The 17,279-nt window shown below is 31.4% G+C and overlaps 2 protein-coding genes across 2 annotated transcripts in view; both read right to left on the bottom strand.

Annotated features, from left to right (window-relative positions):
* The window catches only part of LOC108547751 (probable tyrosine-protein phosphatase F54C8.4), a 75,260-nt gene extending 61,568 nt beyond the window's left edge, over positions 1 to 13,692 (bottom strand). Inside the window, exons 1-2 of the mRNA XM_017900403.1 lie at positions 13,596 to 13,692; positions 12,750 to 12,825 (exon numbers count right to left, since the gene is read on the bottom strand). Coding sequence (XP_017755892.1) covers positions 12,750 to 12,825; positions 13,596 to 13,618 — 99 coding nt within the window. The 5' untranslated portion in view covers positions 13,619 to 13,692. The remainder of the gene's footprint in view (positions 1 to 12,749; positions 12,826 to 13,595) is intronic.
* A 340-nt stretch (positions 13,693 to 14,032) lies between these two features.
* Positions 14,033 to 15,359, bottom strand: LOC108547757 (protein DPCD). Its single transcript, XM_017900409.1, has 4 exons — positions 15,269 to 15,359; positions 14,623 to 14,825; positions 14,272 to 14,505; positions 14,033 to 14,209 (listed from the first exon to the last, which is right to left on the bottom strand). Exons 1-4 carry the CDS (start codon positions 15,330 to 15,332, stop codon positions 14,105 to 14,107), a joined length of 606 nt encoding a protein of 201 aa, XP_017755898.1. The 5' UTR covers positions 15,333 to 15,359; the 3' UTR covers positions 14,033 to 14,104.
* Between the last annotated feature and the right edge of the window lie 1,920 nt (positions 15,360 to 17,279).

Here is a 17,279-nt window from a genome sequence, read left to right as displayed (position 1 = left end):
TTTCACGTTTATTTTTCACCGTAATATTATACGACAACGTGGTCGATGACAGCAGATCCACGTAAATTAGAATAACATATGATTATAATAAGAAATTCCCAAATAACAGGAAATATTTCTAAATATTCGATTATACTATATCTAGAATATGTTTATTTTATATTTACTATATGGTATATCTAGAATATAAGCTTAATAAATTTAATAAAATTTACTCCATTATTTCTATATTTGTAACAATTTTGTGTAAATCGAATAAATTTCAATATCAATGGAATTAACATTCCTAAACATTGCTAATGATTGTTATTTATTCTAGTATAAATTTAATAAAATTCACTCCATTATTTCTAAATTTGTAATAATTTTGTGTAAATTGTATAAATTTCAATATCAATGGAATTAACATTGCTAAACGTATGATTGTTATTTATTCTAGTATAAATTTAATAAAATTCACTCCATTATTTCTAAATTTGTAATAATTTTGTGTAAATTGTATAAATTTCAATATCAATGGAATTAACGTTGCTAAACATTGCTAATGATTGTTATTTATTCTAGTATAAATTTAATAAAATTCACTCCATTATTTCTAAATTTGTAATAATTTTGTGTAAATTGTATAAATTTCAATATCAATGGAATTAACGTTGCTAAACATTGCTAATGATTGTTATTTATTCTAGTATAAATTTAATAAAATTCACTCCATTATTTCTAAATTTGTAATAATTTTGTGTAAATTGTATAAATTTCAATATCAATGGAATCAACATTGCTAAACGTATGATTGTTATTTATTGTAGTATCGAGTATTATTTCACGTTTATTTTTCACTGTAATATTATACGACAACGTGGTCGATGAAAGCAGATCCACGTAATAAGTATCTACACCCAGTTTATGAAATACAGGCAAAGAAAGAAGTTTTCGGACGATAAACATCGGCACGAGCGATGAAAACATTTCAATATTTTTCTTTGCTGACATACTGCAAGTAACACGTGTATAACCATGTCTATCATTTCATCTTACGGTCATTTATCTTCCGCGCTGCATCTTTTCTCACGATAAATAAGCATTACGAAACTCGCGAGATGCACGAGGAACAGGGACAGATAGAAAATGGCCGATTACGAATAATCGAATAAACGTGGAATATTAAATCTATTACAAATCTCGTGCAAAAATTTGGTTGATCGATTTGCATAATTGCGATAAAATGAAACGATTGATCGTTTAGTATTAATAAAATGTTGTCGAGTTTCGAGTTTTAAACGAATTCGAATGAATTCCAAACCGGATGAAGAGATATTCGTCAACTTTTCGATTAGATAATAAATTTCTTTTGGAAAGAATGCATATGAAATGCATGATTTGGAACGATTAGTCATTTGGCCGTAATAAAATAATGTCAAATGTACTCTAATTTTAAATCAATTTTAACTAAATAAAAATATATCCAACGTTGTGTTCGAAAAAGTAATAAATTTCGAATATAATATATATAAAATGCACAAATTGCGATAATTATTTATTTAATTTTTCGATAAGATAATAAATTACTTTTGGAAAAAATGCATACGAAATGCATGATTTGGAACGATTAGTCATTTGGCCGTAATAAAATAATGTCAAATGTACTCTAATTTTAAATCAATTTTAACTAAATAAAAATATATCCAACGTTGTGTTCGAAAAAGTAATAAATTTCGAATATAATATATATAAAATGCACAAATTGCGATAATTATTTATTTAATTTCAATAAATTATTGACAAATACGTTTCAACTTCAAATAATTTATAAATTGATTAAAAATATATTCGTTAAACTTTTTAAAAGTTATTTATTTTATTTTAATACAATTCGAATAGAGCACACGAATTGAGATAATTATTCAATTAATTTCAATTAAATTAAATAACGAAAGATTACTTCAATGTCCAACGAATTCTAAATTAATTTTTAAACCTAAACTTTAACATTACTGTCGAAAAAGTAATACATTTCTTTCAAAGAAGAATCTATGTGAAATATATAATAAATGAAAATCGTAATCGAATTACACAAATATTGGTAAATGTAATTCAATTTTGAATGAGTTCCAAATCGATCAAGGATCATTCGTTAATCTTCCAGGAAGGTAATAAATTTCCTCCGAAAGAATGTACGTGGAATGCATAAATGAAAACGATTAATCATTTAATCCTAATAAATTGGCAAATGTATTTCAACTTTACATAAATTCAAAATCGATCAAAATAATACTCGTGAACATGATAAATTTCTTTGAAACTTAGTTCTAATAAAATATCGACAAAAATACTTCAAATTTAAATAGATTCCAATTCAAATTTCTGGAAAAACTAATAAATTTTGTTCAAAAAGAATGTACATAAAACGAAATATAAATTGACACGATAATTTATTTAATTTGAATTAAATTAATATATTAATATATTCATAAAACAAACATACATTTAACATTAAAAATTCGAGAGAGTAATAAAATTCTTCCAAAATTTACACATTTAATTTTAGCCTAAAATATGTATAAATATGTATTTACTAAAATAAAAATATTTATTCTAAAATATATAAATAGTGTTTTTATCTGTAATTATCATATAAGATAAAATTTTTACACGGTATTCTTTTGTTTATCGAAACGAAGCAGTATGTTATTAATTATTAGATACAATCACGTGTTAATTGCAATCGTACAGTGATTCACAGGGTGTCAAAATGTTGCAAATCAAAATGATCGATTATACAACAAAACTTTTTCCGATTTACACAAATAACTACTATTTTATAGTTAAAATACCGACTATTTACTTTCTAGCCAATACAATCATTTACATATAAGAATTATGTAACTTCATCTAATATCACCATTACACTCTAATACTTATCTCCTATTTACCTACTATTAATATTAAAGAATAATTTATCCGTATCTAAGATTAATCCAAAACCCTATTACTAATAAATACTCGCAATTGTGTTACACAATACCACCGGAATTTCCATACATAATCACGCATAATCACGGTGGATACACGGTTATTCGTTGAAAAGCGGCAGATTCATCGAATCGGGCCGCAACGGAAATAAATCACGTCCGTAACCGGGGAATTATGAAGAGAGAGAATCCAGGTAAAATTATAAAATTAGCCAGATACGAGATTACAAGTATTACAAGGGTAGAGAAGAGAGGCCGAAGGAGGGCCACGGGGAGGTGCGCCGCGGCCACGGTTGAAGCCATGAATTATTAGCGTGGAGCGTGTAAAACAACTGCGGTGTCAAAAATGACAAGCACGACGGCAGCGCCAAAAGCGGGAGACCGCGGTACCCGCGTGGCATGGAGTGCCCGGCCAGGCCGGCACGATAGGCTACGGGCGTGTAAAAGTTCGCGGATCACCCCATCGCCGATTCCTCGGCAAATTACACGCGTACGAAATTCAATCCAAAATTAAAATCGACTTTAAAGCGCATCATTCACAATGTATATGTGACTAGGTGGTATCGGCTCGAATTCATCGAGGCCGGTGTCCGAGAATGAAACGGAAAGAGATGGAAAAGGGAAGAAAAAGAGCGGGGAAAGAAGAAAGAAAAAAAGAAAGAAAAGATAAGAGAGAGAGAGAGAGAGGGGAAGAAGAAAAAAGACGGGGAAAGGGAGAAAGGTAGAAAGCGTACAGCGTGTCGGCGAAGACGGTATCACGTTTCGTGTGAGCCGATATTTGTTACACGTTCTTATAGAAGATGAAGAAGCGGTCCGTCGTGAGGTCTGCAGGCGCGGAGGTGAGCGAGAATGGGTGCTGGCACTGGCACGAGCACGCGGTCACGGGCACGGGCATTTCAGGGCCCTATTAACGAGTGGCCCCCCGCGGCCGACGCAACGGGCCCAATCAACCCAACTCCAATTCCTGGCCCTCGCTTCGACTTGTTTTATGTAATGCCCGCGACGCCAGAATCAATTAGTCGGGGCACCCTCCTATTTTGCGTATGCATGCGCCTATATGCATAGCGGCCAATCCACCCAAAAAGGTTCCGAACTTATTTGCAACTGTCCGCTGTGGTCCAGGAGACCGCGGTAGACGAGAAAAACCGGTTCGCTGCGAGTTAGACGGAAATTAAATGACTCGAAACAAACGGGAATAGCGGTGCTGCTCGCCTCCAACCGCGCGCAGTACCGAATTCCCAGCGCAGATTTTCACATGGAAATCTATTCTGGATGTTCATACTACTACTCGTTGTTAGTCCCTTGTAAAACCTCTACGTGCACATGTATTTCCGAGTTTCGCGTTTGGGGAAGAAGTACCGTTTGACGAACATTTGCCTTTGCAGGTTTTCAGGGGATGAAGAAAATTAATTTCTTTAAATGCGTTTGTTTAAACTTGACGAGGGAAAATTAATTTTTTAAATTAGAAAGAGAAACGTGCGAAAGTTAAACAAGGGTTTCTTTAAGTATAGCAAGCGAGGTAAACGAAGTAAAGGAACTTAGGGTAAATGGGGTTACTTAAGCCCCAAAGACTGTAAGAACTTTTTCATTTGATCGAATCTTGCGATAGGAAACCTTTTAAAACTAAACGTTTAATTTCGGAAAAGGAGAAGAAGAATGGAATGGTTTTAACATATATTTATACAGTAGATTGTAAATTGGAAAGCGAAGCGTGCGGAAGTTAAACAAGGGAAGATTTTTTAAAGTATAGCGAGCGAAGTAAACAAAATAAAGGAACTTAGAGTAAATGAGGTTACTTAAGTCTTTGGACTGTAAGAACTTTTTTGTTTAATCAAATCCTGCGATAGAAAGCCTTTTAGCCCTTTGCACTCGAGAGGTGACTATCAGTCCCGATTTCATAAAATTTAGAAGATCGATATTAATTAATATATCAAATTTAATGTAATGTAACAGTGTGCGAGGTATCAAAATTAAATAATTCTACAATTCTTTATTTAGTGCTCAAAAATGTACCGTCCGTTTTTTAGTAGAGAATCTTTGATGTTCACTCTTCTCTAACCAAAAAATCGTCGAATGCAAAGAGTTAAAAATAAGCGTTTAATTTCGAAAAAGGAAAAGAAGAATGGAATTGCGAATTGAAGATGTTTTGAAATTTATTTGTATAGTTGATCTACTTCCTTTTCTATCTTTATCATTAAGATAAGTAAAATACTATATTACAGGTTACTGACGCCTCCGTAATGGCGCTAGTGAAGTGCACGGGGTAAAGTAGGTAAAGTTAGTAAAGGTGAAGTATATATCGAGAATGTGATTCTAAAGTCCTATACTAGAATTTGCGAAATTGTCATGATTTCAAGCGAATGAAGGTAGGTATCAATGTTAAAAGCTGTATAGGGTGTTTCAAAATTATATATCACGACTGTTATGTATAGATCTCTAACTAGAATTACATAGATATATATAATAGTTCCCTTTTTACTGGGAAAAATTAAAAATTTAACGAAAAAAGGAAAGTATTGATTTTCTTCTGTGTTGATTTCAATTCAAAGGATAGTTACATTCATACCGATTATAATTATGCTTTTATTTGTCTTCTATTATTTATTCTATTATTTATATTATCTATTTTCTTCTATTATTTCATCGTTTTAGATGACTACAACGTGAATCGTGGTAGCCATCTAAAAAGACATATTTTGTGAAATGTTCAATAACTTGAATAACAATAAAAGTAATTCTATGATATTTATATTATTATATATTATATTCAAGCCTGACTAAACATGCAAGTTCCAAATTTCTTAACTTATAATTTAGCTATATTCAAAAATCATCAAATAGCATCACCACAAGATGGGAATACCCATTTATATTAAAAATTTGAAAACTCCCACGATCAACTTTTTGGTTATTAATGATCAAAGATAATGGTTATTTTAAAAATTTGATCGAAGAAAATCATGGTCAAATTTAAAAAGAATACTTTGAAAAATACGAAGATTAAGAAATCCCAATTTTCATTAATTTTGGTTACGAATAATCACTAAATATGATTAGAATCCTTTTTGTTTACGAATAACTATTATAAATATCGAAAATTGTTCTTCTATAATAATTACCGGTAATCGAACAAAATCTGAAACATTCGTAACAATTGTTCGTAATTAAATTGATTTTAAAAAATATATATAATTGTTATATTACACCTTTTTCGTTTTAGTTATAACAATTTAAGATTTCGAATTTGTAAACAATATATTTATGTTTTAATACAATCAATTCCCTTCAAACACGGTTAATTCGTTCCGTGATGTCGAAGCCGGGTTAAACAAAACCTTAAACTAATAGAAATCAAGACGTTGCAAGGATCAATGTATCCTTACCAGTGGCGCCATCTGGCGGAAGCGGACCATGAGAACAGACCCGAGACTTCTTTCACACGGTATTTGTTTACCTTTACATAATTACTTACGTAGCAAATTGCTTTCTATAAAATTTGTGTCTTTTAAAACAAGTTTTATTATCATTTTATTCACAATCAATATTTTCATTATTCTTTTCACATGATTTTCTTCTACACGCTACACTCTCACTGTATAAAAGGAGTCTCGAATACATTGATCAGTTATCGACCCCGAGACAATTGATTAGTACGAAACCCAATATGACATGTTTGAAATATTTTATTTTTCTAATATTCGCTCGTTGTCAAACTTCGTTCAGTTCATACGCGTACGTTTGTAAACATACTTATTTCTATCATAGTACTGCTGCTCTCAACACAGTACAGACGTTTAATGTCAAAGTTTAGAACGCGCTGCAACGAAATATATTTCAGTGCAAAAATGGAAGAGAAAATCTTGCACTCGTGTCAGTGTACAGCAAGCTGTACCATATCCAATTAATCCATAATCGATTAATGAATTATGCGATTGTATTTTCTACGCACACTCGAATATTCAATCTACTATACAGGGTGTCCTGCAAAATGTCTGATGAGTTTTCGTAAACCACGGGGACTTTCGAAACGTGGGGCCAGGTTCCAGTGAACGTGCTGAATATCATATTCATTATATGTCATATTCATCGCACTGATAAAGACGAATTTTTAACGTTAATAATAAAACTTCTTCGACCAATGAAAATAATTCCTCTCGCAGAGAAGGATTATAATATACGTAGAATGGCAGAACTGGTCTTGAGACACCGAAAATTCACGAAAGAACAAGAACACGATAACACAAACTCAAAACTCGTAAACTGATTTAACTTAGGGAAAGAACACCAAGATAACGAAAACACACAAAGACGCACTCTTTTAAAACTCTCTTTCCAACACCAAGCGACTCACGCTTGTGCTGGTCACAACCGATTTCCAAGGACTCTGTTTTGGTTGTCAAGGACCACGCTTTTATGCTTCCCTTGACCTACGCTTCACCACCCCGTAGAGGAGTCAAGCAACTTAATTTTGTTATATAGAATAACTTTTCGATTTGCTTCTAGAAGATATCAATCGGTTTACAATTTGTTTTTGTTGGCAACAGCCGATTCGCGATTTCTTTTGGTATCCTACATATATAATATTTGCACCATTCGGGATGATGGATGGAATAAAGCAATTCAAGAAACAAGGATATTCTCGAAAATCCAAGTACTCCGGCTCACGTATTTACGCTCCATAACCTCAAAAACGCGTTTCATTGGCATCACGCGAGTTTCCAAGTGACCACCAATGTTTATTATAAACAGTGCACTGTCTTTTGTAAAATTTGCTCTCTTATCTGTTGGCAAAGTAGTTGATAAAAATCGCGAATTATTAACGCGTTGCTGAGTCGCGCAATGACGAAAAGCCATTTGTGAAGCAGAGTGCCTTAAAAGCCTTTGAACTCTGTTCAGGTGATATAGATGCATTTTATTATCGCGCAATATGGCTCTAACGGTTGATGTACGCACATGTTGCCGACACATCCACTCGAACCTTTCATCTGAACCACTTTTCGTTCGCACCTTTTACCAATGTTCCCAGTGTTTACTGATTTTCACATCAGTTGCAATATCAGCATTAAACTTTAGCGGATACGTGTCTATGGACCACAGAGATTCGAGCATGTTGTTGAAGGTCATGGTTTTCAATATGTATTAATATTGCACTCGACAAGTGACTCTCAGTCGCCATTTAATCAAATTTCAAAGATGGATGCTTGCGCTAGAAAGACGTGCCACGCACGTCGAGATGCTTTTGTTCCAAAATCGTAAGTGGTTAATTAATATATCAAATTTACAATTATCCAACGATGCGTGGAATATCGAAGTAAAATAATTCTACGTCTTAATTTGCATACGATTTCTTATTTACCGTTTTAAAAATATTCTCGACTTTATGGTAGAAAGTCTTTGCATTGCTATTTTCTTGTAACGGAAAAATTGTCGAGTGCAAAGGTTTAAAAACTGTATAATTGCACTCGAATTTATATTTGAGAAAACTACCAATAAACTAGGAATTTTTGTTCATACGTGATCAAAATGGAAACATTATAACACAAACTCAAAACTCGTAAACTGATTTAACTTAGGGAAAGAACACCAAGATAACGAAAACACACAAAGACGCACTCTTTTAAAACTCTCTTTCCAACACCAAGCGACTCACGCTTGTGCTGGTCACAACCGATTTCCAAGGACTCTGTTTTGGTTGTCAAGGACCACGCTTTTATGCTTCCCTTGACCTACGCTTCACCACCCCGTAGAGGAGTCAAGCAACTTAATTTTGTTATATAGAATAACTTTTCGATTTGCTTCTAGAAGATATCAATCGGTTTACAATTTGTTTTTGTTGGCAACAGCCGATTCGCGATTTCTTTTGGTATCCTACATATATAATATTTGCACCATTCGGGATGATGGATGGAATAAAGCAATTCAAGAAACAAGGATATTCTCGAAAATCCAAGTACTCCGGCTCACGTATTTACGCTCCATAACCTCAAAAACGCGTTTCATTGGCATCACGCGAGTTTCCAAGTGACCACCAATGTTTATTATAAACAGTGCACTGTCTTTTGTAAAATTTGCTCTCTTATCTGTTGGCAAAGTAGTTGATAAAAATCGCGAATTATTAACGCGTTGCTGAGTCGCGCAATGACGAAAAGCCATTTGTGAAGCAGAGTGCCTTAAAAGCCTTTGAACTCTGTTCAGGTGATATAGATGCATTTTATTATCGCGCAATATGGCTCTAACGGTTGATGTACGCACATGTTGCCGACACATCCACTCGAACCTTTCATCTGAACCACTTTTCGTTCGCACCTTTTACCAATGTTCCCAGTGTTTACTGATTTTCACATCAGTTGCAATATCAGCATTAAACTTTAGCGGATACGTGTCTATGGACCACAGAGATTCGAGCATGTTGTTGAAGGTCATGGTTTTCAATATGTATTAATATTGCACTCGACAAGTGACTCTCAGTCGCCATTTAATCAAATTTCAAAGATGGATGCTTGCGCTAGAAAGACGTGCCACGCACGTCGAGATGCTTTTGTTCCAAAATCGTAAGTGGTTAATTAATATATCAAATTTACAATTATCCAACGATGCGTGGAATATCGAAGTAAAATAATTCTACGTCTTAATTTGCATACGATTTCTTATTTACCGTTTTAAAAATATTCTCGACTTTATGGTAGAAAGTCTTTGCATTGCTATTTTCTTGTAACGGAAAAATTGTCGAGTGCAAAGGTTTAAAAACTGTATAATTGCACTCGAATTTATATTTGAGAAAACTACCAATAAACTAGGAATTTTTGTTCATACGTGATCAAAATGGAAACATTTTTATGGGAAGATATTGTGATTTAACTTGTCGGTTTAGTAGGAAAAATTAGAAAAATTCACAAATTTTATATATGTATAATAATGAAATGTAAGATGGCGACTATATGGCGATATACGAGTGAAAAGGGTTAGAGTGTGTAATTACCATTGAACAGGTGTAATTAATATATTCAGTGTTTTCAGAGTGTCGATAAATAACCGTTAAAAATTATTGGAGGTTATGGCATTTTTTTCTTTTTTTTCTTTTCTTTCGAATTTCTGTGAAATTCCACGTGGAGTTATTGGCAATATCAGTGTATATCAATGCTCCGAATATTTTGTTACGAAATATAATGGAGGAAAATGTACATAGTTTGCAAGCGTGGTAAATCCGTATAGGGAATTTGTGTTATTACTAACCAACGTCTCCTTTTGTAAATGAATTATTAGAGAGAAATAAAAGAGAGCAAAGTTTCACGTTTTTCTATCAAGGTTTTAAAAAATATGATAAAATTTATAGTACAAGTTTGCACAAAGAAAATGTTTCTTCTTTTTTGAATACACGGGGATTAGTTGAAATATCAATAATTTTAAAATATAATACGAAATATCACAGTTGAAATAGCAACTCATTTTTATTTCATTTTTAAAAATTAAGAAATTCAATTTTCTAAAACTTGGAAAATTTTACGAAATTATCAATAAATATAATAAAGTATAATAAATCTAAATCTGTAATTGAACACGGGGTAGATCGCGATATAAAGAACAAGCCTAATCAGAAATTACTAAAGATTTTTAAAACTTGTATAAAATACTTAAATAATCCAAAAATAGTTAAAGATGCCTTTGAAATCGCTTTCTTTAAATTTTAAATTATAGATATTTCTACCCAATTATTATAAAACGAGAAAACCATCACATCTCATGGTAATTCAACGTATTAACCAATTTTTATTCCATAATCTCTTGTAGATCAATCGAATCCATATTGAAATTACAAAAATCTGCACTTTAATCAGAAATATATAATGAAAGAAAAATAAACGAAGAAAATATGATAAAACAGTTACCGTGATAAAGGTAAATGGGAAAATGGAAAAAAGATGTCACTAGGTTCCACGCGTGTATCCTTAAAATCAAGAAACTTCAGTGAATGCCGCTAGATCACAGCACGAGTGCGATACATCACACAGCGGCAGCCAGCATGGGAGCGTACGATCGCACTTTGTTCAGCTACTAGGCAAACAATCGAGCCTGGCTATTCACGATCCAAAAAGCACTGCCGCGCATATTGGACGAAAGTGTGTGCATACATCAAGCTTGTTTATATCTACGCTGGAGTCGGGACATGCAACAATACAGCAATTTGGCTCGGACCGATACGAGATCTCACGGAGGTGCCTTTCCCACCTTACCGTTACCAACCATCGTCCATCGACAAACAAGCCTCCCTCGTTCCCGATGCCACACCAGTGGTATAGAATCAATTTTTATTCGATGAAATATCGCGTTATACGCGCACTTTTTACACCTATATATTTCAACTTTTTAACAAACTTTAATTATTTCAGAGAAATGTTTCACATGACACATTCAAAGTGATAGGAAAATGACAAGCACTAATTGAGGTATTCCAAAAATTACAACGATGAATATGTTAAATTAATGCACATTGCATTGATGGTAAGAGTTTATAAATTATAAATTATAATTATAAATTTTGAATCGATTAATGTTTCGGATACAAGATTTTTAATTAAAAATGAAAAATATTGGAAAGTAATTTTTAGAGGTTATGAAAAATACAACGATCATAAAGCTTAGAATTTTTTCTTATTATTATGTATGTTATATCTAGTTTTAATAATTGTTATGTATATTTTGTTATTTATATCGCATTGATCAACTTTACAGTATATAAAAATGGTTTCTATACCACTGGTATGCATCGATTTCACGGTGGCCCGTGCCACGTACCTTGGAACGTGTATACGCATACCTAACTCGTACGAGACGCACCGACGCGTATGGATACCGGCACTGTATCCTCTATTTCTGGAATTCGATGCGATCTTATCTCGGCTTCGAAGCCACCACGACCCCCGCGAAGAGGATCTTTGATTTAGTATGGAAGAAAGCATAAAAAGAACAGTAACGCGACTCTGAGGACACCAACCATACGTTTAACAGCGATGATTCTAGAAACACGATTTGCAAATGAAAATCATTTTTCTAACTTCACTTTAGAAAAACATTAAATATTTATGATTAATTGTTCACTTCAAATTTCGAAATATTTTGTACATGAAATTTCATACATAATGATGATACTTTGATTCTATATATCCATTATATACATTACTAGTATGTAACAGCATATAGCAGCATCATATTACGGTATGAATGTCGCTATGATTATTCATTTTTTCAGCTATTTGCCTTGGAATATATATCACAATCATAACTTATTACGTTAATAAGTAAGCTAGTTACATGTTTTCATATTAAAATAATTATAGCACAAGAAATATATTTCAAGGTAATTTAATTCTACGTTGAATTTGATCGCAAATGATATTTTTTTTTCTTTGAATTTAATTTATTTTAGATTAGATTATTTTAGACAAAGCTAAATATTATAAGAATATATTAAAATTTAATAAATTATAATTAAGTGATAAAAAATTAATTTTCAAAAATGTCCTAAATTTTTTGTTCTACTTAATTAATCTTTAAGATTTGAATCAAGTCTTAAAGGTCTCTTAATAACACGACTTTTAAAACCACGATTAAAGAAATCAAATAACTTTTTTACATTCTTTAAGATTTATAATTAATAAACGTATTGATTAAAGTATTGTGAAATTAATAAATTTATTACAAGTAATAAATGAATGCATAAAAAAGTGGAGACGCATATCTAACTTGAGATTTTTATTATTTATTTACGAAAAGGCTCACCTCTTTCAGTGGTACTTTAAACGGTAGAATTTTTGTACCACTGATCACTGTGCCATAAGGTTTATATTCCAACCACCTAAAATATAAAATAATAATAGTGAACAAAATATAGTGACAAAAATCTTAAATTATGCGAAATATATACTGCGTGTATGTATAGTAATATATATGTATATCACGTGAGTTTGCATATATACACATTATATACATATATATATATATATATATACGCGAACACAGACACACGCACACATGTATCATTGAACAGGTCATGCAACAGATGATATTGAACGAAAAAATGAATATCGGCATGTAAGCGCTTCCTTGTATTCATTGATAGCAATTTTAGATGACGAAAATTTAAATTATTTAACGCATAATACTAAGAATTAAATTTTCAAAGTTTTATTTCATGAGTAAAGGTCAATATAATTTATTTAAACAAAGATATTTTAATTTTTATATCTGATATGTATTGTTAAATTCAAAGAAAAAAGCACCATCTATGAGCTACCACACAATAAAGAAAGGTGCGTTTCTCGATCGATAAGATAGCCGCCATACAAACTGCGTCGAATAATACATTTAGAAACATTAAAAATTTATAATTAATTGTAGTTACGTAGTACATAGAATTCAATACCTACAATAGCAATTCAATCCATAATTAAATAATCCTCTACCAGTAATTTAGCTTAGAAAAGCATTATTAAAAATGCTAAGAAAAGTCGGCATAACATAACCTCTATGCAATGTGACCTCTGATTAAGATCAATGAATAAATAGTTTTAAATGTTTCAACAAACTCAATGGTATTATCAAAAATAAAAAATAAATAATACTTGCCTCTCAGGTATAGATTTTGGCATATTCGTCACCTATTTAGATATTATAATGCAAAATTAAAAGCACAACACCAAAGCGCAATACCACTAACACAGTACACACACGCAGCAGACAGATACAGTCGATGGTACTCACGACGCAGAACGATCAATCGACCTCTCGATTTTCGCGCGCAACGCCGCTATATTAACGAATTGATTTCAAACAAAATACATTTTTCGTTGTCTCATGCATCTCATATAAATCGAAATAAAATAATTAAAATACTTACTTTAACTCTGTTCGTTATTATACATATAAAGGTTATACAGGTTAAAAAAATACGTTTTAATAATTTCCAATAAAATGTTCAGTCATATATTAATAATATTTCTATTATTAATAAATGATTCTTAATTTAATTTTTTAATTTAATTTTTCATACATATTCGCGTCACTATATAAATGTGATTATGATATGACTTTGGGCAAGCCAAAAAAGGAAAAGCTTTTAGAAGTAAATATTTTTATTAGCTTGTTGGACATTGAACATCGCCACTTTGTTTTGTTGGCACTGATGATATTTCAACCAACACCTTTTTCTCCAGATCCATCAGTGCAGGAGGTTTTTTGTACTACAAAATATACAAATATAAATCTTATGTAAAGATATTAAAAACATAAATGTCTTTCATACCGTAATAATCAATGTATTATATTGATGTGTAAAAGATATTCTGTCCTGTTCTGGTTTTACCCCAGCACGTTCTAAATCAGGAACTATTATTTTCTTAAAGTATTTTTTATTCGTTGTACGAACAGTTATCGTTCCATCATCTTCTGCAGTTACAGAATATACATTCTGCGGATATGATAAATTTCTTATACGCCATTCAAGTGAAGTCTTTGTAATTCTTCTTGTAATAAATGGCTATTATACAAATATAACATAGCAGTTATTATTAATTACATTTTACATAAAAAACTTAAATATGTATTTCGTATCATATATATAATGTAATTTGATACTTTGTAAAACAAACTTTACAGCATTTGAACTTTCCTGAATTCCGCAGACTTCAATATTATTTTGTTTGGGTTCAGGATCTCCAATTTCTACATTCCAACCTATATCTTGGCCAAGTCTATTTTTTTCTTTCCATGCTCTTCGTACTAAAACATTAGTTTCCAAGTGATATTCTTCTACCATTTCCCTGCCATCTTCCAATACAAAATGAACTTTCTTCTTTCCTATAAACAAAAATGTAGATAGATTCATAAATTTTAAGGAAATATAACATGATTTTATGTAATAAAAAATTATCAAATATTGAACAGTTATCAATTTATATTACAATCCTAAAAAGTAAAATATATATTGAAACAACATAATTTCAATAATCAAAACAAATATGAAAATGTACCATGTATGTTTATATCAATTATTCTGTGAAGTATATTTATATTACACCTCTAATAATAATAATTTAATAATATATCATAGATGTGACTTTGTAACAAAAAAAACAAAAATAATCAACGGATACTTATTGATCAAACATCTTTAAGGTTAAAATTACATGTTTTAAAATCTTTAGTTTCGAATAATTATGTAACTAATTTTTGTTCAAAAGAATTCAATACGTGACAAAGATTTTAAATCTAACTTATTAATTATTTTTAAATTATCTTACCATCTTGGATAATTGCAACTTTTGTAGCATTTTGAATAAGACTCAACCACTCTTCGGGCGCCATTACTAAATACTTTGTTAGCCTCTTAGCAACTACATAAATCATAATAATTATCGATATGTTACTACAACTTGGAATCTTGCATGAACGAGATTAATGAATAGTAATTTAATCGATTAAAAAGAAAGATATTCAGAAATATTTGAAAAATTCATTTTCTACTAGTAAATAATTTCTGTTACAATAATCTAACAAGTGTTTAATGTTTTCCATTGAATTGTAACATATTCTTATGCATTATTTCATCTAACTTTTTAAAAAGTATTTGAACTGAAATGTACAGAACTTTAAATATTTTGAATTTGTCTAGTACCTTCTCCTTCATACTTCAAATTTTATATAATCATTTATAAATGAATGATTAAAATTCTGTCTCTTCTCTTTTGATATTGGAAAATTCCTATAAGTAATAAATTCTTTATAATTAATTTTAGTAATAAAAATTTTAGAAATTATTACAATAAAATGATTTGTTTCAAGCTAAATTGTATATACATATACTATGTGAACGCAGTATGTATATATATATGACAGGAAGAATAGAATAGATATGATTTTATAACATAGTAAAAATAATGATAACAATTTTCATGTCGCGTTTGAATTCTTCGATGAATTTTGGCGGGTCGTAAATCCGCCGTGCTATGCTTTGTCAGTGTTGCTCATGAAATTAATTTTGAGTAATCAGTTCAAATAATCGCGAGCAAGAAGGACTACGATGTGTCGAATGCTAGATTACAACCAAGTCGAATATAGACGATAGTAGCGTTTTATGAGAAATTTGAGGATAGTCAAATAATGTAAGATCTAAAAGTCGTAAGAACGACTGATTCCTCGATTTTCGGAGTGATTGTACCGAGGAAAATCGAGAGTTCGCTAAAAGGCTAATGGTGCTCTGAATGATTAAATAAGACCAAGGACGTTTCCTTGATCTGCGAATCAATCACCTTAAAAACAAGAAAATGTCCTCACCGAGGATCGCGGTCGAGGAACCTTTTCCATCAAGGTGACACGCATGAAGATCACTCGCGCGTTGGTGATTTTAGTGAGAATGACCGCGTCTGGAAAATATCCACTTATGACCCCACGCCGAAGTCTAAGCGTACTATGCATGGAGACTTATGCGGACTCCCCACAGGCCCTTTGTTAACCGAATCCCCAGTGTCGTCGCCTAAGTTTATTGAATTATAGTCGTATTGCTTCGCATGCCTGGGACCAGTCGAAAACAATAAACAAGAAGTTTTTCAACGATGCGTAACGACGACACGACACATTAAAAAATTACAATGTTCTTGTCAATCGGTCAGGATTTGACCGTTGCACAACCGTAACGAGATCTTCTGAGATGGAACAACAATCATAGTAAAGGAAAATATGTAATAAGATATTAAAAGGTATTTTATTGTAAAATTGTATATTTTAAACTTGGTGATATAATTTTCTAGACTTATTTTTGTTGCAAGTATTTGTGAGCATTTACAAACTACATACCAGGAAGAAAAACATTTGCAATAAGAACAAGATCAATGCTGAAAGTTGCATACAAAATTTGCGCAAATCGTTTAAATCAATCCCCAAAAATATTTTCGAATCTGTTGACAATACTAATAAACGTTTAAAATAAAACTTGAATAATTTTTTTGAAGAATACGCAATTTGATATGATTAATTTTATTATAATTAAATATACGATACGACATACGAAGGTAAAATTTATTTTTTAAATTTAATTTTATCTTTTTTAATACGCTAATTGATGCAGCTCAGCATTTTGAATAGAAAAGTTAAATAAAGTAATTTATTTAACTTTAATATTGAGGCATGGTATCCAATTTCATTGTTATTGTACAAACATTTACTAATTTCAAAAAATGTTAATTTTGTAATCGGACAACGAATATGGTACCGAAATAATAAACAGATTTAGAAATGAGAATTGTTAAACAATCT

Source organism: Eufriesea mexicana, unplaced genomic scaffold (assembly GCF_001483705.2).
Source record: "Eufriesea mexicana isolate 0111107269 unplaced genomic scaffold, ASM148370v2 scaffold1178, whole genome shotgun sequence".
NCBI classification, from domain to species: domain Eukaryota; kingdom Metazoa; phylum Arthropoda; class Insecta; order Hymenoptera; family Apidae; genus Eufriesea; species Eufriesea mexicana.
The sequence above is the reverse complement of the archived record's forward strand: the minus strand, read 5'-3'. Positions and strand labels throughout refer to the sequence as shown.